Source organism: Catharus ustulatus, chromosome 11 (assembly GCF_009819885.2).
Source record: "Catharus ustulatus isolate bCatUst1 chromosome 11, bCatUst1.pri.v2, whole genome shotgun sequence".
Taxonomy (NCBI): domain Eukaryota; kingdom Metazoa; phylum Chordata; class Aves; order Passeriformes; family Turdidae; genus Catharus; species Catharus ustulatus.
In genome coordinates, this window is record NC_046231.1 from 8827396 (window position 1) to 8851949 (window position 24554).

General features: G+C 42.5%; 1 protein-coding gene across 3 annotated transcripts in view; it reads right to left on the minus strand.

The window, feature by feature from the left end:
• Window positions 1-332: 332 nt before the first annotated feature.
• Window positions 333-24554, minus strand: part of ZNF423 (zinc finger protein 423) — a 225754-nt gene continuing 201532 nt past the window's right edge. For all 3 annotated transcript variants that reach the window (XM_033069467.2, XM_033069468.2, XM_033069469.2), the window contains 3 exons: window positions 23355-23486; window positions 21668-21783; window positions 333-967 (listed from right to left, as the gene is read on the minus strand). In XM_033069467.2, coding sequence (XP_032925358.1) covers window positions 938-967; window positions 21668-21783; window positions 23355-23486 — 278 coding nt within the window. In that variant the 3' untranslated portion in view covers window positions 333-937. The remainder of the gene's footprint in view (window positions 968-21667; window positions 21784-23354; window positions 23487-24554) is intronic.

The window sequence follows — 24554 nt, forward strand, 5'->3', positions numbered from 1 at the left end:
TATGGAAACAAAGAAGAACAGACATATGGTCAAGCCAGCTATAGGTCTGGTCCCTCCATTCTTGCTGAAGAAATTAAAATATTAACAAGTATTATAAGCTAGCAATACCTTTTCATAGTACATGTTCTTACTTACCTCAACCTACCATGGAGCCAGGGAGGTACATCCAGAAGCAAACACAATTCCAGACACAAAACCATGGCTTTTGCTTTCCCTCCTCCTGGGCTGCAGAGTGCTCTGTGCCATCGCTGAGCGATCACTGAGATTCAGCCACCCCAGCAGCAGCAGCAATGCAGGGGGCACTGACAGACAGACAAGCTCTGACACTAAGCTCATGTATTCCCTTTATTGAACTGTACTAGTTATTGCAATCAGATTAAGTCACATTTATAAAGCAGACCATCCAGTTGCACTGAAACCGATTATATTCATTACATAGTTTTAATCACTGTCCGGTGAACTGGCAAATCCAATCAAAGCATTAGTCTTTAATTAAAAAATTAAAAAGAAATATTCAGACAATAGCCAAGCAATCACATCACAATGCACAGTTACCTAAAATTGCAATTAAAAAGCAGTTAACAAAAAAGAAAAAAATCACACCTAATCTTTAACTATCAATATAATACAAGAAGCAACAAAGGGCAACAGCATCAAAGCAGATTTATCTAACACTATAAATTCAGTCAGAAGCAGAAGCTCTAAAGTACACTAGCTGAAGCAGGACAATAAAAAATACTGAGCATGGAATACTTTTAATCTCTTCCATTAATATTCATTTCCAGCTGCTTATAATAGCAGCGCCTCATGGCCAAATCATTAGAGTTTTACATCTGGGTTGCAAATGACACTTTGATTGGATGTAATGTTCAAATGGTCCTCCCCACTGTGCCACCGTCAAGTCTTCTGCAGAGAGGTGTCCTGTAGTGCCAGTGGCTCACTGTGCGTGCTGGCTCAATGTGTGGTTCTGGAAAGACGAAAAAAGGAGACATGCATGAGGGGCAGAATAATAGAAAGCATGCCCATACCCTCCCACTCAGTACCGTTTTATGCAGAGCTCAACATAAAAGCTTCTCAATTATTACAAAACAAAATGCAATAAAGAAAAAGTACTCATAAGTAACAGCTGCCAATATGACATATTTGCTTTGTTCTGACAGATCTGTTAATGCTGGCATGAACTTAGAAAAAAAAATGCTACAAGCCAAGTATAGTCATGAAGGTTTCCTTTTTTTTTTTCTCCCTTTCAATATAAAGAAAATAGTGACTTCATGGGCCAAAAAACTGCCTTTAGGGATTCCCTTCACTGTAACAATTAAAAAAATAAAAATCTGAAATGTGAGGGAACCCTTGCCATATATTACTCTTTTATTTTCAGTCGTTCCGGGTGCAAGTACTGGCAGCAAGAGACACCAGATTGTGACACACACTTCTCAGTCCAAGAAATACTTCGGCAATAACAGCTGAACTGCCAGCTCAGGCACCAGGGTAATATTCCCAGCAGAAAAAAGGGCTGGACATGTAACCCAGAAGTTAAATCTCTTTAAAGAATGTACTTTTCTCTATACATTTCTTTCAGCAGTTTAGAGTATCTTTTGTTCCCTTTTTTCCTTTTGGTAGATTTTTAATAGTCTCAATGTCATCACAGTATCTCACATCAGAGGATGCTGACCTGTCTTGCCATTTTGTGTAGGAGCCAATAAATCGTGGAGCCAACCTCGGAAGCGTATTTTTAGAGCAGTACCAATTCACCTACATTTTGTGTTCTGACTGAAACCCCAGTCCTACACATAAGCTTAGCTTTATTTGTATGATTATCCAATTATTTGAGCAACTAGAGAAGTGCTTCATGGTGAGGTTTTCTTAAGCTGAGTCCCCAAATAAAAAAATTCATTTGTACTATTTCAAGCCTAGGCAATTTCCCTAGTCTCCATCTGCCTAATAACAGAGCCGGGCAACTCCGCCAGCTTGAAGAGTAAGTTTTTAAACACAAAATGAATTTTGAATCGAATTATTTATTTACAGCGATGAAGCTTTAAAATAAAGTAAGCTATTTTAACTTTTCATAAATCATCTGGTCCTTCTACACTATCTACAGCTACGTGGCGATCAGGATAAAAGAGCAGTCGCCGCTCTCTGCAGAGATGGCGTGTCTGTGATGGATGGCCGGTGAAGGAGCGGGGTGCGGCGGTGACCCCGTTAGCGGCAGAGCCCGCGCCGGTGGCCGTGCACTCCCCGGCCGCCACCAGCAGGTGTCACAAGCGCTGCTGAGCTCCCGGAGCGCGGCCGGAGTTCGGCGCTGCCGGCCGGGGCTGCGCGGGGAGCCGGCCGGGCACCGGGCAGCGCCACGGATGGAGCCCTCGTCAACCAAACACCGGCTGGGAGAATCATAAAGCCACTGCTTCAGCACGGCACCGGCCCTCTCAGCACACCCCTGCCTGTGACACTGAATATGCAGAGCCACAAATCAGAAATTCGTGAATTGACAGCTGGAACTGCTTTGGTTTTAGACAATTTAACATCACCAAACACAAAATTCAATGGCTTTTTCCTTTGATACACATGGAAATTTTCCTGGCCTTAAGAAGGAATGACCTTTGCAGTGCTGGATGTTATTCTCAAGTCTAACAATGACTTTATGGAGGAGGATGGATGGAGCCCTGCACACACAATAGCAGCACTGACAAGGAGCTTGCCCACTAAACCTAGCTGGGGAAGCATGAAAATGTGAAAGAATACACAGGCTCCTCTGTGCTCACACACTCCTCAGCATTTTAACAATGGCCATTCCTAGTGCACTTCATTACAGTTCTATTTTTAGGTCATCCTGAATATCAATAAAAAACCCAAAAGGTTTTCCATCTTCAAATTGAAAGAAGGGCTATTCGTGGTAGACAAATCCATAGTTAGTTAGGCAATGTCATTTAAAAGATAATGCACAATCAGCACTGGATGCATGACGCACAGCCTACAGTCAGGGAACATGATTTCAAACTTGTGTGGCTGCTGCATTGATTACACCAGGCAGGTCAATAAAGGAATGGTATGTGGCTGTAAATCTGATAATGAAGCTTTTATTGTGAGCCCTCCCTCCTCCAACATCAGCTAATAACATGTTCTGAACATTCCCAATACAAGGAATACACTGGGTTTGGGATAAGAGTTTGTCAAAGAAACAAACAGATTGTACTCAAATATTGCAATCGTTTAGAGCTGGGTCAGGCAGGAGCTGAGAAACCAGCTGTGCCATAGGGCTAGGAGTTAAAAAAATACATTTTTCATATGCAAATCTTGATTTTGTCTTAGTATCTTGGGAATGTACCACTTATTCCCTGTGCATGCATTACTGCCAATCAATAGCTGGCTAGTGCCTGGACCATGCAGTTAATAGGTAGAGCCATGCAGTTAATAGGTAGTTTCACACAGGGCCTCACAAACTGGTCTGTAATGCCTATGGACACGAGAGCCTGTGTGCTCTGCATCCCTCCCCTGCCTTTCTGAGCAGATCCTGCTCAGGCCATGGGCACAAATGCCAAGTCCTGCACATCCAGGTGCTGGTGAACACTAGGTGAAGGCTGCATAACCACCACTGTGTGTGTTTGAAAGTCCCTTGAGTCCCTATCCTCTGCCACCTATTTTCTCACTTACTAAAATGTATTTCAAAACATCCCTTCCAAAGAATAGTCTGGCAACTTGTCTCCTATTACTGGCAATTGTCATTTCTTATCTTCTTGCTTCTACTCCCTGTGCCCCTTGCATCTGCAGCTTACTGGAATTGTGCTCTGCAGATGTCAGAAAGCATCTGAGCCATTCAGGGCTTATGTCTTTTCTCCCACATGTGTTTTCTGTATTTGACTCACAGTTTTTCAAATACCTTTATTAAGCACTTTTTTGTGTGCCCAGACACAGAAAATTCCCCTGGCTGACCAGACTTTTGGAGCAATTAAAAATCAAGTATTAAAAATGCCCTGTGCCTTAGTAGGGACAGTTTTGACCCCAGTGGAGCTACAGGGCTGTTCCAGGCAGCAGAAGGAAATCATCAACACCGGAAGGAAGCAAGTGTTTTGAAACATGTGATACTACAGGAATGCTGCTACCTAAGCAGCCTAAGGAAACTTCATCCACCTTTCCAGAAGGAGGGCGGGCTGGCTGAAAACAGCTTGAGTGTGATTTTTCAACTCCAGAAATTATAGTTTAAAAAAAAAAAAAAAAAACTTAATGGTGTTTTCCAGAGGAAAACAGAGCAGCCACAAAAATGCAGGCCCTCCAGGAGCACTCCTGTGTGTGTGCACATGCCTACCAGCTCCAAGGCCATCCATACACGTGCCCGTCTGGGGCCAGCAGGAGGCACGACATCATTTGGAAGCTGAACAGGAAAAATGGTTCTTCCCAGCTCCTGTTAGACCTCCTGGTTTACGCACAGCTCACAGCTGATACCCCACTGAATACATCATTCTGAGACATTATTGCAGCTGGAAAACTCTACAGCAGCACTAAGTCACCTGTCAAGATCAAGTAAGTCACAGCTTATTTATAGGATAAGGTTGGAAAATCTCTTCTTTTCTTAATAATCATGCAAAATGAATAGCAATTCCATTAGCTACATCAGTGGGAAAAATGAAACTACCCCAAGTCTTGGGGCTGTTGCAGTGTTTAAGTGGAATTTTCTACTGGCAGCACAATCCCCAGATGAACTATTTATGGAAGTGTCTGTGATCAAGGAACTGGGCAATGGGTTTTGCAGGAAATAAAAAGATTTCAAAGAATGGTTGATTATTGTCCATGTAGATACTGATTGCTCTCCAGATCTTCCCTGGAGACACCCCCTGCCTGCCCTCTGGATGCAGATCAAGTCATTTGTGCAGGACATCCACAATGAATATTTATCTGCTTTTTTACATGTATGATTATGAAAACACTGGCATGACAATCTCCATTTTCAGAGCTCTGTGTCAAGAAGGAAAGCATCAGGCTTGAAAGATGATCACTTACAACAGTTCAAAGAACTCTTACAAGCTATATAAAGATCGAGAGAAAAAACACACACAAAAAGCAGCACATGATGGAGCGAAGCTCCAAGCCAGGCAGTCAAGCTGGGAGTCTCCCACACTGCAACGATACTCACTGCCAACAAGTCACAGGTGTACTACACAGGAGCAGGTGAAAAAAATAAAATGCAACTGTGAGGGGTGTGATAATGGTTTGGGGCCATAACACATTCAGTCTATAGTGCCATTGTGCATCTGTTATGGATTTAGACATTTTCTATCAGCCGTTTACAGATACACTGTCTATGTGCATGAGCACATACCCCTAAAAGACCGTATGTTATACAAAGGTTAAGAAATGGCCTAACAAGGCTGGTTATGCCCACCACCCTCAGGTGAAATTCATAAGCCTTCTGCAGTGTTACACAGAGACTGGGACTCTGATGAAAGGCTACAAAGCCTCCCTCTCCCCTTCCAAATGCCATTGAAATGAACAGAAACCATTCCTCAAATAATTTCAATAATAATTATGGAGATAATAGATTCATGTGACAATCAGCCAACATGAAAATTACCTGGTAATTAGCCATTGGGTGACCTATTAATCCCAATGTTTTTTCTCAGGGTGTGGGGGGTCCTCCAGACCAAGGTAAGAGCCCAGGTAGTTTCTCTCAGCCTCTCCCCACCTCTGTTCAGGTTTCTATCCCCTCTTCAGGCACTGTCTGATTCCAAGCCCAGAGATCAGGGCCATGGCTGGGGACCACTGGGACCGTGTCCCTTCCTCCCCATTCGCTCTCCTTTTCCCTTTACAGAGCAGGGCTGGGAAACAAGAGAAGTGATGCTTCCACTGACTGCCAACATGCACAGCTTGCCAGACAAAAACTAAACCTCAGATTCAAGCATTAACTTGAAGTAAAGGTTTGTCTCACATTTGAACATATATATAAAAAAAGACAAAACAAAACCTCCAAATTGCTACAAACAGAAGCTGGAATGTCTAAATATTTACAAAATACCATCTGCAGCAATCTTTTTTCACTGTTTTGCATCTTTTGAATTCAAACTGGTCCAAAAATAAATCTCTCAGCTGTTACTGCTCATTACATATCCATAAGCCCACACATATATGTGCACAGGTACTACCTCCCTTTAACAGCAATCCATAAAGATAAAAATCTTTATGCCTTGACTTTATAAAGGGATTACTTTAGGCAGAGGACACAAGACGACCCTTGCTTTAGCCATTGGAGATTATGCTCTCTACAGAAAGCTGTGAGCCTTAAATTGGTGCTGCTCTAATCCTAAACTGGAGAGGCATTCAAGGGATGCCATGACCCAGAAGAGCAAGTGGAAAAAAAAATAAATTAGGAAAAAAAAAGGCACACTGAAGGAGGAGGGTGGGAAAGGAAAGTGAAAAAGAAAGAAAGGAGAGAAAACTTGCTTTATATGATAAAACTATTTATTTTTAATTTTAATTTCTGGTTGCTACTTTCCCTTTGCCATCAGACTCTAAAGAAAAATCACCTTTGCACCCCCTTGCAGTTTGTATGTGCTTATTTTTAGAACTGTTTGACAATTATCCAAGGGTCTAAGACTAACAGATGGCCTGTCTTAAAGCCTCATATGTTCACTAGTTTGCACTTCTGACAAACAGTAAATGTACTCAAGAGTGTGCCATAAACAGGGCTGAATGAATACTCAGAACACAATTTAGTTAATACACTTCATTAAAACTGATAGTGGTTACCAATGTTTCCCATAAAACCAGGTGTTAATTGCCCTTCCAGTTGTTTCAGGTAACTTACCCAGTGACATTTATATGTTTAGATCATAGTTTTTCAGGCAGCACAGTATTACTTCTTTCCTTTCCCTTGGTATTTCACCCACTACATAAAATGCTTGTAACAAGTGAACTCCAAGTTATCATGGTATGCAATAAAAAAAAAAAATTGTCAGGCAAGACAGGTTCACATGTCCCTTCTTTATTTGAAGAGTCCCTTGAAATGGAGGTAGAGGCAAACGAAAGGTGGCACATCCTTTGTGAAAGGCAGCAGCTGCCTGTGTTACAGCTTCCTTCATCTCTGAGCATCTGATAACTTGCCGTACGTCAGTCAGTCCCTGTGTCAGCACACTTTGAGATGGCACTTCAACAAATGCAGGTAGAAAGCTGTCCTTTACAAGTTATTGAACCAGGAAAAAAAAATCATTTTGAGTGTCTAAGAAAATATGCCTGGAGGTTTGGTGTCTGCTGAAAAGCGAAGTTGCCTGTTTCCAATGGAAATAGCTGCTTCTGAGTTACTCTGATGCTTGCACGTGATTACTCCAGGGGTAAATGCACCTTTCACTGGTACTGGGAGACACAAACACTCATCTGTGCCAGGACTGAGCTGCCCCTGGGGGTTCAGTACTGGGGAGGATGAGCAGCCTCCTTCAGTCCTGCTCACCTGGGGGACCCCTGAGCCAGCCCCAGAAACCTGCCCAGCTCCTGCAGTGAGCAGCGCCTGGCACTTTACCTGGCATCCAAGGGATGGTTCACAACTGGGATCATTTACAGGTGGGGAAAGCCGTTCCACACGTGACTGCCTAAATGCTGACTGCTTTTTCTTAGTAACTCCTTTTCCGTGGCCACAGCTCCGGGGGTGTGTGTGCAGAGCCCGGCAGAGCCCGCCCAGCCCCGGCCAGCCTTTGTTCTGCCGGACCGGCCTCAGCCGCAGCTCTGCACTGCACACTCTGAATACATCCTTGGATTTTGATAGGCGTTTTGTGTTATTCTGGTTTGAAAAAATACCTTTCTATACAAATACCTTCCTTGGAGTTATTCTTCCAAACACCAGCTTCTTCTCATACCAGCTAAGAATTATTAGATGATGTATGTATTTAATTTCTCTTCTCATTCAGGTTGTTTAGTCCTAATCAGACTTAGAAAACTCGCCTAACATGCTTTCCCCTTTCCACTTGAGACTAATAATTCTTCAAGATCTGCCGTCTCTATTCTTCTCTAAAACTCAGAAAAAACCAAGTTGAGCCTATAACAAGTGAACTCCAAGCACAGCCTAAGCCTGTCACAGCCTCTTGTATTCTATTAAATGCCTCACCAAAAAGTCTATACACTTCTTCCAAAAACACTGGGTAAAATGCTGAAGCACAAAAGCAAACTGAAGCCTTTGGGAAAATCTCCTTACCACAGCACTTTGGAAATAAAAAGCACAGAGGAATACATTATTAAGAGATAACCAGAGTCTTCTGTTAGAGAAACTAGCTGTAAACACACCGTGATTCACTGAGGCACCCAATGAAACCAAGGAGCTAATAATACCTGTCCTGAGGGACTGCACGCTCCTGAGAATTTCACTCAGAAATGCAAATTTATCAGCATCCTTATAACTTGTAGTCTCTAGTATGCCATGCACAAGATCAAAAATAAGCCACGGGAAGAACCTTACATTTCCTAAATATAAAGTGAGAAGGACAAATTTAATTACTGTTGTCAGAAGTGCATGAAACCATAATATTTTTAGAATACCTTCACTCCTTTTTCAGCCCCACTGTTACTCCCTGACTGGATTCCAGAGCCATTTCTGATCCCAAGAGCAGAAAAAGGTTTGCAGGATCCCAGCACAGTGCTCTGCCTGGCCTTGGTCCCAGGGACACTTGGGGACACAGCCACCCCTGTGCCTCCATGACGTGTCACAAACCCAGCCTGCAGCAGGACAGATGTCCTGTGCCCTGTGCCCAGCTTTGAACTGACCCTCCAAAGCTGTCCTTAAGAATGCTAACAGCCACTTCCAGTCTGTTTTCAAACCTAAGCCACAGTGATCAGAGAAAGCATCTCCCCTGCCCACAGGGACACTCTTTTGCATGTGCTACACCAAAAACCCCAATGCACACCCCAGTGCTGACCTGTTTCCAATCTACTTACAGGTCCCACTCAGGGAAGCAATGTTTCAAAATAATTTTCAAGAGGTAAACCGTTTTCCAGGAATCTTTCTTAGGTTTTCCTCTCAAAAGCATGAATTGTTGATTTCTTAGAAACCAATCCAAATCTTATCTCGTTAATCCCTCCTTGATCTAAGATAAATCATAGTGCATAGTCCAGTTAATTGTTCATTTCTGTGAGAGCTGGAGTCATCATTATGGAACACTTTGTGCCTCCTCTAAACACCAAATGATTTCCTGATTGGTTCATTACTATAGAATGAGGACAATATATTTTCAAAAAATACTTAAAGCAAAAGAGAAACACTTTACATAGCATCTTTAGAAGTTAAAATACATAGGGCAAAGCTTCACTGAGTGATTGTTTCCATGGGAATATAAATCAACAAAAGCCAGGAAATTGAGAGTTGAACCTAAAACTTGCTCTGCTGTTCTCTGGTATGGCAAGGATCACTGATCACCATCTGATTACTTCTTGTTCCTTTTTTCCCTGCACCATTTAGGTATTCTTGCTACTAAGGACAGGTATAAAACAGTTTCTGTCTTAACTGTGTATTTTAATGCAAACATTATCAGGGGCAGGTTTCACATTCATAACTTAGGAAACATGCCCCAGTCAATGATGGGGGCTGCAGCTGAACCAAAGTTCCTTGGGACAAATAAGCAAATGTGGACAGCCAGACTTGACACAAGCAGCACCTGCCTGCAGCAGCACCACAGCCTTTGGACCAGCAATTCCTTTAAGAAGCAGCAACTAAAGTGAAATTCTCTCTAATGGAATACTGATCTGACAAATTGTATTGCCTTTTGTTATGGATACACTTTTCTTAGAGGCAGATAAATATTCCTGTTACGTGGCACCCACACGCTGCTTGGGCTGACAAAACGGCTGGTCAGTGACCTGTTGTCTTGGACGTAATGGTTGTTATTGCTGGTTTCTAATTTCAAAAGGGAATAAAAATCCTCTAGTGCAAGTAGCTCTGCTATAAAATAGCAAGGCCAGAGTTACAGACGTGCTTTACATGCTGCCCCATTAGTGTAGATGCCACCAGCAGAGCAGAAATCTGTAGACAGGATTGTGCTCAGCCCACTGCCCACTGCCTCAAGGAATTAACCCTGGAGGAGCTAGGAGTGTGGAAGAGCCATGCCAAATTTTTTCTAAGTAAAAGAGAGGCCAAAATATCACCAACATGAGCTGTTTCCTCTAAGACATCATAGGACAAAACAGCAAGGTAACATTGCTGTGGTATGTGTGTGAAACAACTGGGTTAACTGGGATTTTCCAGCCATTGCAACTCCTTTACAACCAGTGTCACCAGTGTCAGGAAAATCTGCCTTTTAAAGAGCAAGATACCACGTCTTAAACAATCCTGATTTTGTGCAAAGACTAAGAGCATGTGCCAGCCCCAAAGGAGGACACATTTTTCAGAAGTAAATATGTTCTAAACAATCTCACTGCTCCTTTTGGAGACACAATAATGTAACATACTGATGACAGATATGCCATACACAGCCAAACCTCAATGCCCATGGCAATTTATTTAGGTTTAACTGCGCAGCAGAAACAAATGAGGAGGCTGGGTGGTCAGGCAGGAGCTCTCCCCCAGGGCTGGCATGGTGTGGGCACTGCACTGGCCATTCCTGCTCGGTGCAAAGCTGGGGTTCTGGGGACAGGTTCTGCACAGAGGTGACCTCTGGGTGTCCATACTGCCTGCCCAGGATGTGGCACAGAAGACACACAACACACTCTGCAGTGCATCAGCTCAAGCACAGCTGAGTGATAAGCTCAGGACTGCTGCTGCCAAATCTGGTCTGGTTCACGCAGAGTTGGGGTGACAGAGCCTCGGTGAACCCAAGCTGACCTTGCACAGAGCCACGAGCTGTCTCTACACTGATCACATCAGCACATACCATTTCACTCTATCATCTAGATTTTTCCAACAAAGACCCATCACCTCACTGAGGATAGACAGTTTAGTATCTCATACGTTATTCCATTAACATGAAACATGAAAGGAACATTAACAATCCATCCACTGATGGTTGCAGCCCAGGTCAGGTCATTGCACATGTGCACCCAGCCCAGCACCAAACACTCCCATCCCCTTCTCATTTTACATAAGCAGAACAGGCACAACATGAAAAGAAGCTGTATTGTGAATTGTTTCTCCTTTCTCCTCTGGTGAAAGGGAGGTATAAAACAACTCTCAAAACATGATGTCAAAGCAGGGTATAGTTAGGCAAACAACAGTATATATGATTGAATATACTTCTCCAGAAGGAACAACAGGAGGAGTAAACGCAAGGCTGTTCCAGGCTTCTTTTCAGACCCCTGATATAGGCTGGGCTGAGAATACTGACAGCCTTCCTCTCAAGAGCATGGAGGTGCAGGCAGAGACAGCCCTACATACACAGCCAGGTGCAAAAAAGCAAGTAAACCACTGACTTTCTAGCAATTCCTTATCCTTTTGCTGTTCTCAGACCATGCTTTTTTTCCTGGCCACTCATCATGCTTGCTCCATGTATCTGACCTCACAGAAGAATGGGAACAGGTAAGACAGGGAGGAATTAACAGGAGTCTCTCTTATGGTCTTTAAAATCCCCCTGAGAAAACTGGCCCTTGGGATGGGGTCACAGGGCAGGACTCAGCTCTCTCCAGCAGCCAGGGCTGCTGCTCCTGCTGCCTTTCACTGGCTGAGGAGATAAACCCTACGATTACACCCTAAATCTCTTATTCAGGAAATCAGGGTGCATGCAGGGCCTTTTAAATTTCTTCATGAAATTATTTTTCAAATTCCTTCTAGCAGTAAAAGTGATGGGGCCTCCACCAGCACCACAGCAGTAGGCAACAGCAGTACAGTATCACTCCAGGATTTCCTGTCTGGAGTCTAGGCTTCACATCTGAAATACAGCACACACACAACATTTGTATGACCGAGGAAACACAAGACGCTTGCCACACATTTATTATCTTCCTGGGGAAATGATATAGAGGACAAAAGAGACTATATTTACTCCCTCCCCAGCTGCTTTTACAATCTAATAATTTATTTCTCCTGAACATAAATTTCAGATTTAAACGAAATCCCTGAAACCTAAAGATGCCACATGGTAGAGGCTAGGGCAGTATTTCTTTCTGTTTTGGAGATGGAGTGCTTAATGCATTGCTCAGTTAACCAGTAGCCTTAAAATTTAGGGGGGAGGAGGTGGAAAGAGACAAGCAATTAGACTGTGGCAGATCCTAGATGCAAATATAGGTGACTGTGATTACTACCTTCATACAGGGAGTTAAAAATATCTGGTTATTGAAAATTATTTTCTCAGTCCACAGGGGTTTATCTAGGTTTAGGCTGAGATGTTTATTTTTTCTGAAGCAGCTGTATTGGGGTTTCTTTTACAACATTTTCCTTACATAGAAGCTATATATCATTCACATTTCTGAAAGCTGAGGTGCTTTCTGTGGTGTAAGAAATCTCTGCAATTATAAACAAACATATCTTTTTTTCAGAAAAATAAAATGCATCTCCAAACCCTTCAAGGCAGTAACTAAGTTAGCAGCGCTCTTAGGGCAAATGTAAAATTACAGGGTATAAATTCATGTTAACTGTTACAAATATATCCATCTGTTCACAGACTAACTAGTGACTGAAACTGATGAGTCCACTGAAATGTAATTTTTGAGTCCACTAGCGTCTGTTCTCTTCTAATAATAAAGTAAATGCTTTTCAATAACTCTGCTGCTTTTCAATGCCAATTTCCATTTAAGTAGGTTCAGGTTCTCTCCAAAAAAAACCTCTAAAATTAAAATAGCAAATGCCTTTTCTTTCCAAAGGTCAAACTCAGCTTTTACAGAACACACAACATTTCAGCAAGGCAGAGAGGACAAAACTCCAATCAGATAAATGGGCTGTGTAATGATTGAGAACCACGGCTGCCTCAGGTTTCTGAATGGGCTGTAGCATAGAATTTGGCACAGACTGATGTTGAAGCTTATATCTCTTTCACTGCAGACAAGAAATTCACTGAAATATATAAATAATGAATGTGGCTGGGGATCTCTACTGGTACTACTGCTGGTTCTGCAAGATGCACGAGCAGAAACACACACTGCTCCATGTTTTTGTTATTAGGGAATTCTTGTTCTTCAACAATAAACACAGAATATTTTATCTGAAATGGCTTCTGCAGCACATTCAATATAAGTTTCAGTTCTCTAGAAGTGCCAGCAAATTGCAGAAAGATAAGTTACAAAGACGTACCTAATTTGCTGTGATGAATTGTGTGTATGCTTCAGTGATCAAAACTGCAGCTGAGACCTATTACATTTAATGATCTAGACATTCCTTGTGAAAACACTCAGGCATATACTGCTATGTCTGGACAAGCATCCCCATTTTGGTCTTTGCAAGCAAACGAAGAGACTGAACTTTCAAAAGGATGCTGTACAGCACTCTCGATAAGCTCTTTAAAACTGAGGCTAATCAAGCTCCACTATTTTCTTTAAATAATGCTTATACTCTGCTCTTTTCAGTGCAGCATCCCTTTTCCTTTGAAAAACAATCAGTTCCTCTGGATGCTAGCGACACTTACAGGAGGCAATGGAGCTAGTCTGTGCTCAGACCCCAAACTATGCTCCACAGCAGCTACTACAGCAGCAGAAAATCAAAGGGGCTGGATCAGAGATCTCTTGCCACCAGCAAAGAAAATCTCTGACAAGATATTTCAGAGAGAAAACAAATGAAAAAAAAATTGTCTACATGTTACACAAGCGTTCTGTTTCTATTTTAAGGACTCTGCCCTGCTTACAAAGCCATGTGCTAGCCAGCCCGGCAGGGCCAAGCAGGGGTAGCCGGTTGTGCTGTCCCTGAGGACACTGCTCCTGCACAGCCAGCTGTGCCATGGCCACGCTCACAGCCCTACAGCTTATGGCCCCTGTGCTCGAGCACAGGGAGCAGAACAGCAGGGAACAGAGCAGCAGGAAACAGGGCTTCCTGCCACCCTCTTGTGGGGACAGGGATGTCACCTTGTGAACACGTGAAGGACTTTGGAATAAAAGGTCTCAGGTTTCCAGGGCTTTATGTCTGGCGCCTCCAAAATTGTCCTGCATGGAAGCAGGTATATTATTCAACTTTGCCTTTCGAAATTTGCAAAACAGGGTTAAACAACCTCAGAAAATATGCTGGTAAACTTAATTAATTCATGGCTATAAGAACCACAGAGATCTGCAGAGACAATTCACAGAATTTTCTTGCTAGACATATCCAGGAGCTCTCCCTCCCTGGTCAGTCTGAACCGCTTTCTATCATTCATTGTTCAACAAAACAGAGCAAAACATAAACATGTGCTTTTGATTCCAGAAATAAGGATTTCAAAGTGTTGAAATTTTCATTCACCTGAGGAGATGTTAAATACTATCACAGTGGTAATTTGTGATAGTGTGGTAAAGAATGAAGAAAAGGTATTTGTTAATTGTTGACATAACAAAATTAATTTTCCATCCCTAAACTTTTTCTCATTTCTCCTGTGAGCTCTGATGCAATGTTACTGACTGGCACTGCTGAAATGCCAACTTGCATTTCTCATCCTTAATTTCTCTCTAAATGTCATTAGTAATTGTTATTGCCAGACCAGAGAGTGCAATCTGGTTGTTCTGAAAGAAAATCCATTTCTCATTTCTTCTCCTGTGCTTCCTCCTTTTGGTCAGGATGGATGTTTAACACAGCCCATGTGCTCTGCTTCTAAGAGGACAGGAATGAATTAATGTATCTGGAAGTACAACATTCCTGCTTTATTTATTTACATATAGTATGCCTGGATCCTTATGAATATCAAATTGTATATTCAGAAGGGTCTTCAAAGCGCATCTTTCAAGAACACTAACAAGACTTAATTGAATAAAGCTAACAAGTAGGGGAAGGGAACACCCTTTAATGTGTGCATACAGACTCCTCTCAGGATGCTTCCATAATTTACCCTTTCTGGTGGGCAGCAATGCTGTCATACACTAAAGTGTATTACGTGATTGTTCCTCTCTTTTTGACACATGGAAAACAAACTCTTCAGTGAGATGTGTAAACTAGCCCAGCTTTGGTCTGGATTAATCTATCACCTTCATTGCCTCAAAAAATAAAAATGTTTTCCACCACTAAGAGGGAAGGTGAGCTTATACATCTGTGTGCAAAGGAAAACCTGCCAGTGTAAAAGGCTGTTTCCTTGCAGATCACTATGTATTGAGCCAGAGATTTGTACAGTTGTGTGCAGCACCTACAATATTTGGTCTCTGGTACTCAAGTGGTACATTGAGTCAATTTTAGGGGGGACTCTTTGTCATGACAGACCTTTAACAGATCTTCCTATAATCAGCACATTTTACACTTTCATATCATTATATTTTGTGAGGTATATAAAGTAATTAATTCAAAGCTAAGCTGCATTTCCATTCCCATTAACCAAAGGCATCTTATCTCAAAATAAATAGACATTTGAACATTTCCAGCCAGGAATTGTGCTTTCAATAAACACAATTGATGCATATACATTGTCTCTTGGCGGCTTACACTCCTGCCCATCTGTTGGGATGGCATGGTGCCTGCGCAAAAGTTGGTTGGACCCTTGCCCTAGGGCATAGATGACAGGCAACGACGGGTTTAGCTGGGCAGCCTGAGCAGCAGATCCAAGTGCCATCTCTGCTGGAGGAAGCCCCGTCTGTGTGCCAGCACTGCCACATTGGAACGACATGCCTCCTTACACTTGATCACACATGTTGACACTTGGGTGCGCTTAAGTGCATTAATGACTAAAACGATGCCTTTCACCTGGCTCTCTTCTTTTTTTCCTCCGCTCTGCACGGCTGCTGGGTTTTCTGCACATGTTAATGTGAAGTTGTGTGCACTTTGTTAGCCAGGGCCTGCCACAGAATGGCTCCAATGTTTAAGAAAGGAAGGAGGGGTTTTTGTTATGGGCCATGCTGCTCCAGTGACAGACATGTCCTGATCTCAGGTGAGAGATCTTTCTGCCTCTGAAGAGACGTCAGACAGGATAAAGATGCAGCAATATATTGCTCAGAACCATCTTTCCAAATGAAAATGCTGCACCCTGGCACTATGCCATACACAGGGCAGTTCAAGATTTCTGCACCATCCTTTACTGTAGCAGAGGTGGCCACGCAAAGAGGCCACACGGTGTGGATTCCATTACTGTTCCAACAGCCCCAGCAAACAGCCCTGCCTGTGTGCAAGAGAAGAAGGTGCTGGCTGACAAACCACACAGAGGTGCATGAGCCTGAACAGCCCTCACTCTTACCTCAACCTCTGTGGATGTCAGGCCCAGGAAACCTCCAGCATCCTCTGCATGGAGCCCCAACCGCAGCTGCTGCAGTCAGCACCAGCCCCACACAGTCTGCAATGGTGTTTGTTTCTTAGCTTTGGTCCTTATCAGAGCCTGTTCCCAACCCTAAATTTTCAAGCAGCCACATATTCCTCTTAATCCTCTGAATTTAAACACACACATTGAAAACCAGAGACCTTATAGGTAAAAACTCTTCCCTACTGTGAAAACAGATCACAGATAAAACTTGTGGTTTTGCAGTCCATAAAGAATGTTCAGGCAGGCAGACTCAACATGATGGGTATGTGCCTACAGCACTTTTAATTTTTAATTATTGTTAGTTATAATTATCTGACTGTGTCTGAATGAAACCCAGCAATATGGCTGGAATAGATTTTGGTAGTCTTGTAATTTATTAGCTTTGTAACTACTAATAATTAAAATTTAACAATACTCCAAGCACCATAGCAACATTTTTTTACGAAATGCTAGCCAAATCTGCTAGGATAACTGACTACGTCATTTTCACGTTTTAAAGAAGGAATGCCATTTTTAAAATTTAAAAAATTAAAAAATAAAAGTACAAAAGAAGGAAAAATAGCTAATAGGTTCTTAAAAGCCTATCAAAAAAACAAAATGCAAAGATAAAAAATCTGTTTTAAAAGAAAAAAAATAAGGATATTACTTGTAGAAAGTTAATTTTACACATGATTTTGTGTGTACTTTGTATGAAATTTAGAAAGAGCTCATGGTATGTTTTCAGTAAGAAGCTCTTGGTGGTTGCCATTTAAGCCACACTAAGTCCTGAAATATAGCAAAAGCTACATTGGGTGAAAGCACTGCCTTGAGATAGAGCCACATTTCAGGTCCCATTCCTGCCATCCACACACTCTCAAGGAGAATAATTTCCTGCAACTTCCTCAAAATACTATGGAATTGCCTTTCCTTCATTGCCTGAATGGACACTGGAGCCCAGAAATACTGAGATACTGCACTCTTGCAAGCACACAAAGCTGGCTGGAAGGAAAATTTTACTTCTACTTAAGTAAGCTTTGTTATACCCCCAGAAATAGGTAAAGTCAATTTTTCAAATAGGAGCTGGAGATATGGCTTGGTACAGGCTTAAAATTGCTTAAGTCTTTCTTCAGTGCTCCACTGCGGGAGAAGCGAGCCCCTGGACACAGCCCTGCAGACTCACCTGTGGCAGGTGGCTCACAGCCCAGCCAAGAGGCTCCGTGCTTCAGGGGACACTGTTGTACCCAATGGCCCCAAGGAGCACTGGCATGAGCAGCTGGAGATGTTGCTGCCCAGTGCCCCCCTCCTAGGGAGGCCAGCACAGGTACAGAGCAGCTCCTCTGTGTCCCCCACTGGGCCACTTCAAACCATAGGGCAGCTCGCTGTGCTGCCCCTCACCTGGGCAGGTCACAGTCCTCTACAGGAGGCACATCTAACATCAAGCTGACATTAAAAGCAGACTTAAAAAGAGAAAACCTGCTTAGGGCTTGTTCTGCTGTAATCAGCAGAAAGAATCCCAAGCACTTTGATGTGGACCAAATCAAGCCCCTGGAGGACATTCATGGTAAATCATTATTAATATAATGAGTGCAATTTCTGTGCAGCAGCTCATTCCTGTTTATGGATATATGAAAATTGCTAGCTTTTCACATAAAATAAAATGAGAGGGGAGACAGACCACAGTGTTAGCCAATGAGCCATAGTAGCTCCTTTTGATATGTGTACGTTTAAAAAAGTGGGCATTTAAAATGACACCACTTTCCTCCAGTGAAGCTCTCTTAATTTAGTGGTTTGACATATCTCCAAAACTAAGCAGAAAAGAAAGCCCTTTATTCATAGCAGGCAATAAAACACCTGAACACCTGTGCTAGGAAAGACCTGGCAGGTACCCTGCTCCCTTGGTACCTGGATTATTTGCGCATTGTTTATTACATCCCTTGCCTTAGTTTTCATCAATTGTAATCATTTAGGAGGAAACAGTATGATTAACAGTACACAAGCAAACAGCAGGAATTAATCCTTTAAATACAAATACTTCACCGGTTATGTGATGGCTCCTTGGAAAAGCAGTGTGGCAAAGGAGCACACACAAAAATCCTTCTCAAGTTTTCTCTGAAAACAACTGCTCAGTCACAATTTGCTTAATACAATTCTCAATACAAACAACTGAGGAGGGATCTCTCCTTACTGTGAATCACATCATAAATATCTCTCAGCACTCCTTATGCATCATCATTTCTGACCCATCTTTGGGGCTGGCATGGTTCCCTGCTATGTTTTAAATAGCAATGATCAAAATTTCACTTGTCAAAGAGCAAGCTCATCTGCCATGTCCAAGTGCCCATGGTTCCAGCTGCCTTTGAGGAGCTGGAGCAGCAGTTCCTGGAGATGGGGATCTGTCTGAAAGGGCTCCTTCTGCCCTACATGTAAGGAAACAACAAGCCTCCACCTCTACATTTGTTTCAGTGAGCATGTTTCAGTAGGGAGAATGAAATGCCACAGCCTTGGTGTTTTATGTATGAGCTATAAATTCACTCTTTTTCCAGGAGAATTTCATGATATTCATAGCTGTCAATTGTACAAAGTGAGGATGTGAAAAACACAGAGCTGCCAGCCTTTCCTCTTCTGCCCTAAGGGTGTGTGGGGTTATCACACATACTCTTTCCTTTGTATTTCATGCTTAACCTTCCCGTGTTTTCTTTCCTTATTTCCAGTGAGATAATGTAAGCAGTTAAGTAGCATTCTGTTTTCTCTTCTTGTGGCAATATCATCAAAGTAACTGACTCATTGCTCCAGATTCTCACCAAAATTCCCATCGTTTATAAAGCAAGTTCAGTTCCTTGGAGTGTTCCTAAGCCTTGGTTTTACAGCTCCATCAGATGGTGTAAACTTCAAAGCAAAAACCTATATTAAAATACAACTACTAGTTCAGCAGTACAAGAGGGTTTGATCACTTCCAAAGCATTAAGCTACCAAAGCAGTATCTGCACCAGCCACTCGAAATACATTTACAGCATCATTTACAGTTTCCTCATCACATGGCACACATGGTGTTTACCCTGTTTGAAAAAAATATTCAAAAATCAGCAGGGCTAGTTCATCCCAGTCTGTGACATCTCTAAAAGTTACCTTTTCCCTTTGCTGCCTGTCATTTTCCCCACCTTCCTTATTTTTCCTGCTTCTCTACAAGCACCCCACTCTGAATTTCTTCTTGAAATAGTTCAATGCTCAAGTTTTTAAAAAGTATTTTCAGTGGTTTCACTTGAAAATACAAAGAAGGAAAACAGCATGTAGGTTCAGATTCTGAGATTTTGATACCAGTTATTTCATGCCAGTAGGAAAGCAAGTTCAGAGCTGAACAGTCAAATTCATCAAGCAGAACCCCTTGATGGAGGCAGATTTGCCCACATAAGATAATGGCACAGTTAAAGACACAGAAAGGTTTATGCAGATTTAATCCTAAGCAGCAGTTGAACAACTGGTTCACTAAAATAATACTAAATCTTCATTACTCTACAAGAATATAACCAACAGTTGAGGAATTCAGAGCAGGCAGCTTACACACCAGAAACTAATGAGATAATCATGCCAAGGCAGACTGGTTCAAAAGTCTTAAGCATTTCTAACTGATTTATACACACATTTTGTGTCCTCCTTGCTCCAATATTTGCATTAGTAAATTCCCTGGCATAAAGTAAACACACATTTCTGAGTCACTACTGAAATAAAGACTAAATCTGTGCAGTTAAGTATTGAATTTTCATTCAGCCAACATCATTCAAAACTACTCATGTAATTATTATGAATTATTACAAGTAGGAAAATTTTGAGTGCAGAAAAATCCTGCACAAAAACTGAAAAAATTCCAATCCTAATTTATATGATTAAAGCTGACATTTGCAGCAATTGTGCAATGCACAGAACTTCAGAATTGAAACACTGTGTAATTAAAATCTGTAATTGCAAAAACCAGGCTGCTTAGACTATAATTTAACCAGGTTCCCTTTATTTGATCATCTGATTCTAAAGGTTAATGCAGTGGCCTAGGAAGCCAGTGTTCCCATTTTAATTGTGCTGGCATTTTGACCAAACACTACTTTAAGGGAGATATGGGAGGAAAAATCAAAGCTGTCTTTGCAAGCCACTGCTGCCTTCATAAAACGTTCATAGTGAGAACACACAAACCCAAAATCTGCTGACTTTATTAAAATATTAACAAGGTATAGTTAAAACTTTTGTACACTTATGCAAATCAGGTCGCTAGAACAAGGGAAAGGCGGGATCCCCTGGGAGAAAAAAAAAATAAAATCAACAAAGTGAAAAGATCAGCCATCCTTCCACAGCATGACAGCACAACACAAGAGGCAGCAGCTTGGGAATTCAGCAAGATAAATAAAAACCCTCCAAAGTTTAAGTAAATCATGGTTTATAAAGCTAATACATTTAAATGAGGCATATGGTACCATTCTATAAAAAGACCACCTTTCCCAGGGGATGGGAGGGGTGATTTTGGTGGCCATGCTGCACATGTGAGATAGGTGTGAGGAGGCCAGCCAGGGTGGGCACCTCCCCACGAGCTCTCTGGCAGGGCAGGCTCTGGTGCTCCACTGCCCAAGAGGTACCATGCACACACACCATGAAGCTTCAGTGCCTGTGTGGGTTCAGCACCAAGGGTATTGGTGGGATTTAACCCCCAGCTTCCCTGCCATGGCTCCAAGGAAGTCTCTGGGGCCAGAGCTCCAAGCGTGGCTACAGCAGCACACCCAGGTCAACATTCAGCCCCTCCAGAAGGATTTATGCCTCTGGGAATGGGTGTGAGCCAAGCACTGGCTCTGGAGGCTACAACTGCTGTGGCTGCAGCCCCCAGTGCTGCCAGGGAAAGGGGTTTGCAAGGTCTGGTGTGCAGAGCCACAGCTTGGCACTGTGCTACTGCCTGGGAGGAGCCTCTACTTGAGCATCATGTCAAGCTGCACCTATGCTTTCTCATACCTCAGCAGGGAAATTTCCTTTACTTATGATTTGGCAGTGGGGAAGAGGATGGGGCAGCTACCATTTGCTTAGTCTTTGTATGTTAATCAGTCCCTAAATTATTAATGGAGAAAAAGAAATTATTTACAAGGTGTTTGACGTAGACATGTAAGGATGTAGCAACACTACTGTCAAGAGAAATACTCATAAATCAAGATATCTGTCTTGTCTTATTTATTTATTTATTCCAGCCATGCTCAAAGACCCTTTTCTCCTCCAGGCACCCAGGGAGGCAGGAGAAGACTGAGAGACTGTTTAAGTGCAGAAGAGACCATATCAAGGTTAGGCACCTTTTCTAAATGCTGCACAAGGGTGATAGTTGCACAGAGAAATCAACAGATGTAGTTTTGTTTTTACTCCTGTTGTAAACATACCTGAAGCTCTGTTTGAAAGAAGAACTTCTGCGGGCACTGGGAACAGTCATAAATTTTGTCTTCCTGCCCGTGCACTGCAAAGATGTGCTGCTGCAGTTTGTTTGCCTGTACAAAAACTGAAACAACACAGTACAGTTAGTTTAGTTGTATAAGGCACCTCGTCTCGAACTGCACTTCAGAGTCTCTGCAATTGTAAAAGGTCCAAGGATATCTGCCAGACAAGTGCCGATACACTTGGTTCAGCAGAATTTCCTTACAAGTAGTCAATTTAGAGTCTCCAGTCTGGCAGTCAGCTTACTTCTAACAGACTTTACATCCTGTATGGATTTTTGATATTTCACATAAAGCTAACACTGTCCACAGGTAACTGGAAGAACTCAGCTATCAAACCAAAGAGAGGACGTCACTGCTCCCATGGGGAGCTCTGGGCCCATGGCAGGTGCATCAGATGCATTTTTAATGCAGGACAACTGGGCCAGGAGAAGCCTTGATGGCTGGTCTGGAAGACACGTGACCCAGAACAGGATTTCTGTCAGAAATGTGAATCTGAAAGGGCAGGCTAGCCACAATTTTAGATCTTTTAAATAGGTTGTCCCTTCAGTATAAAAGAAAGAGATTATTCTTTAACATCACAAATACCACAGCATCTGCGTTATGATTCTGGATTGACAATTATTCTGACTTCACTGAGGGAAATTTTGAAGTGGAATATATTGAACCATGGCTTTAGCTGGCTAAAATCTATATCTTATTTAATTTTTGTCTCACTTTACATGAATGGTCATCTATATATGAAAATGGCTTCTTCAGCAGAATTTAACAAATGCACCCAAATTTTTTACAGCACATTTCAGAAAGGATAAATTAACCCCAAGCTCACACAAAGACCAGTTTCTCAAATCATGGGCCAAACCCTAAAGAACGTAGGGTTTATTCCCACCAAAGTTAAAGGAACAGCAGGTGCTGCCATGCCCCCCTACTGAAAAGAGGCCCAAAGTGACACCTACATGATCCTTATCTCTCAAACAGATTGGAAATGCAGATGTTAACTACTCTGTTGAAGAGAGTATAAAAAAGGCAGCCTTTAGCATGCACCCTGCAGATCCTGGGAAAGCAAGAATCACCCATGATCATTTGCACTGATGAGACAGCTTAAATGATCTACAGAGACGGAATGCCTAGCAGGCTCTCAGATAGGAGTGAGAAATGTGCCACCATAAGAAAACTGGGCTTAAAAAAACCTCTGAGAGAGCAGCTGGCAAAACCATAGAATTGTACTATTTGGCCTTATCAAACATTTACACCCCTTTACTTAGCACTGTAAGCAGACCATTAATCACCTGGCCTTTAAAGAGTCCTTGCTCAGGTGAATAAGGGCTTGCAAGAGCAGGTCCATGCAAGTCCTGCACTTGGAGGCACACAGCACCTTTGAGCCACAAGGCATAATGTAAATTTTGGAATTGGGGCCATGCAGAGCCCGCTGCATGTGGCAGGGCTGCTTGGTGTCAAACGCCACAGAGCTGCTCGGCAGAGCGAGCCCCAGCTTCAGACAGAGGATATTTGAACATTTCCAAGCACAGTATTTCTTTTTCCCAGGGAAAGGAATACAGTATTTTACAAATCCCCCGAGTGTCATTTCTGGATCTAGCCATGCACGCTGAGGCTTGTCTTGGCCTCCCTGTCTTACCTGTGAAACAAACAGGGCATTTGAATGTGCCTCCCATCCCCTCAAAGCTGTGCTCAATCAGGTGACACAGGAGCTTTGCCGGAGAGTCAAACATCTGGTTACACAGCTTGCACTCATGATTGATGCCTTCCTCTGCAAGGTTCAAATGATACAACTTGTTAGTGACACAGCAGATTAGCGTCGGGGAGGCAGCAGCAGTGGGTGGGGAGCGCCTGTGGTGGCACACAGGGCCCCCAGGACCCCCAGGACCCCCAGCCCCAGAGCAGGACCAGCCTCTGCCCTTCAGGGGTGCACCCCCACATTTTGGGAACCTGCACGGCCTCTCAGGCTCCCAACAGCGGCACAGCCCTGCCACAACGGGACAGCAGCCCTGCTCTGGGTACAGAGTGTTAAAGAATCAAACAGCACCCAAAAGTACTGCAGTAGTGTGGATTCAACCACCAACACTGACAGAGGGCTGAAGTGATGTCTTCACCTCAGAGTACACTGCAAACACACAGGGAGGAAGGAACTGTTGGAGAAGAGCAGGAGCTGAGACCATAGTGTTGATGTAAATTTTTTTTTATCTCTTGGATTTTTACAAGGTGAAGAGAGAACTACTGAAGGCATTTAAACATAATTTGAAAGCATAATTTCCTTGTCATATATCTTAAGTATTGAATACACAGGGCTCATTTTAAATGCCTCTGTATTCTAACTGAACTCAGTGAAAAAGCAATAATTGTTACTCTTGGTTCAAGCCTACCGATTTTGCACTTTTAATTTTTACACGTAAAACTAAACAATCCTTTGGTTTTCATGAAGGGAGGGAGGAAGGACAGAATTTTACAAAACATAGCATACAGTTTACAAAAATCAGAAACTACCTAAAAATTTTAATACTGTGGTTACTTTCTGCAAATGCTCCCTGCAAATGTGTCTTTCCCTCACTGTGGCAGCACATAAACTTCTCATGAAAACATATTTTAAAAGCTAAATAAATATTTTCTTTTGTTCAAAACTCAGCTTTATTTTTACATCCTCAAATACCAGTGACTATTAATTTTTAGTTCCAAGATCATTAAGAAATGACTGTATTACTCCATGAACTAATTATTGCCAAATACATTTGGATCTTATGAATAATGTGAGCCCTCAGAAACACAGCTTTACTTACAGTTGCTTCAAATTAGCTTTTTCTGTTTTTAAAGGGGCTAGACA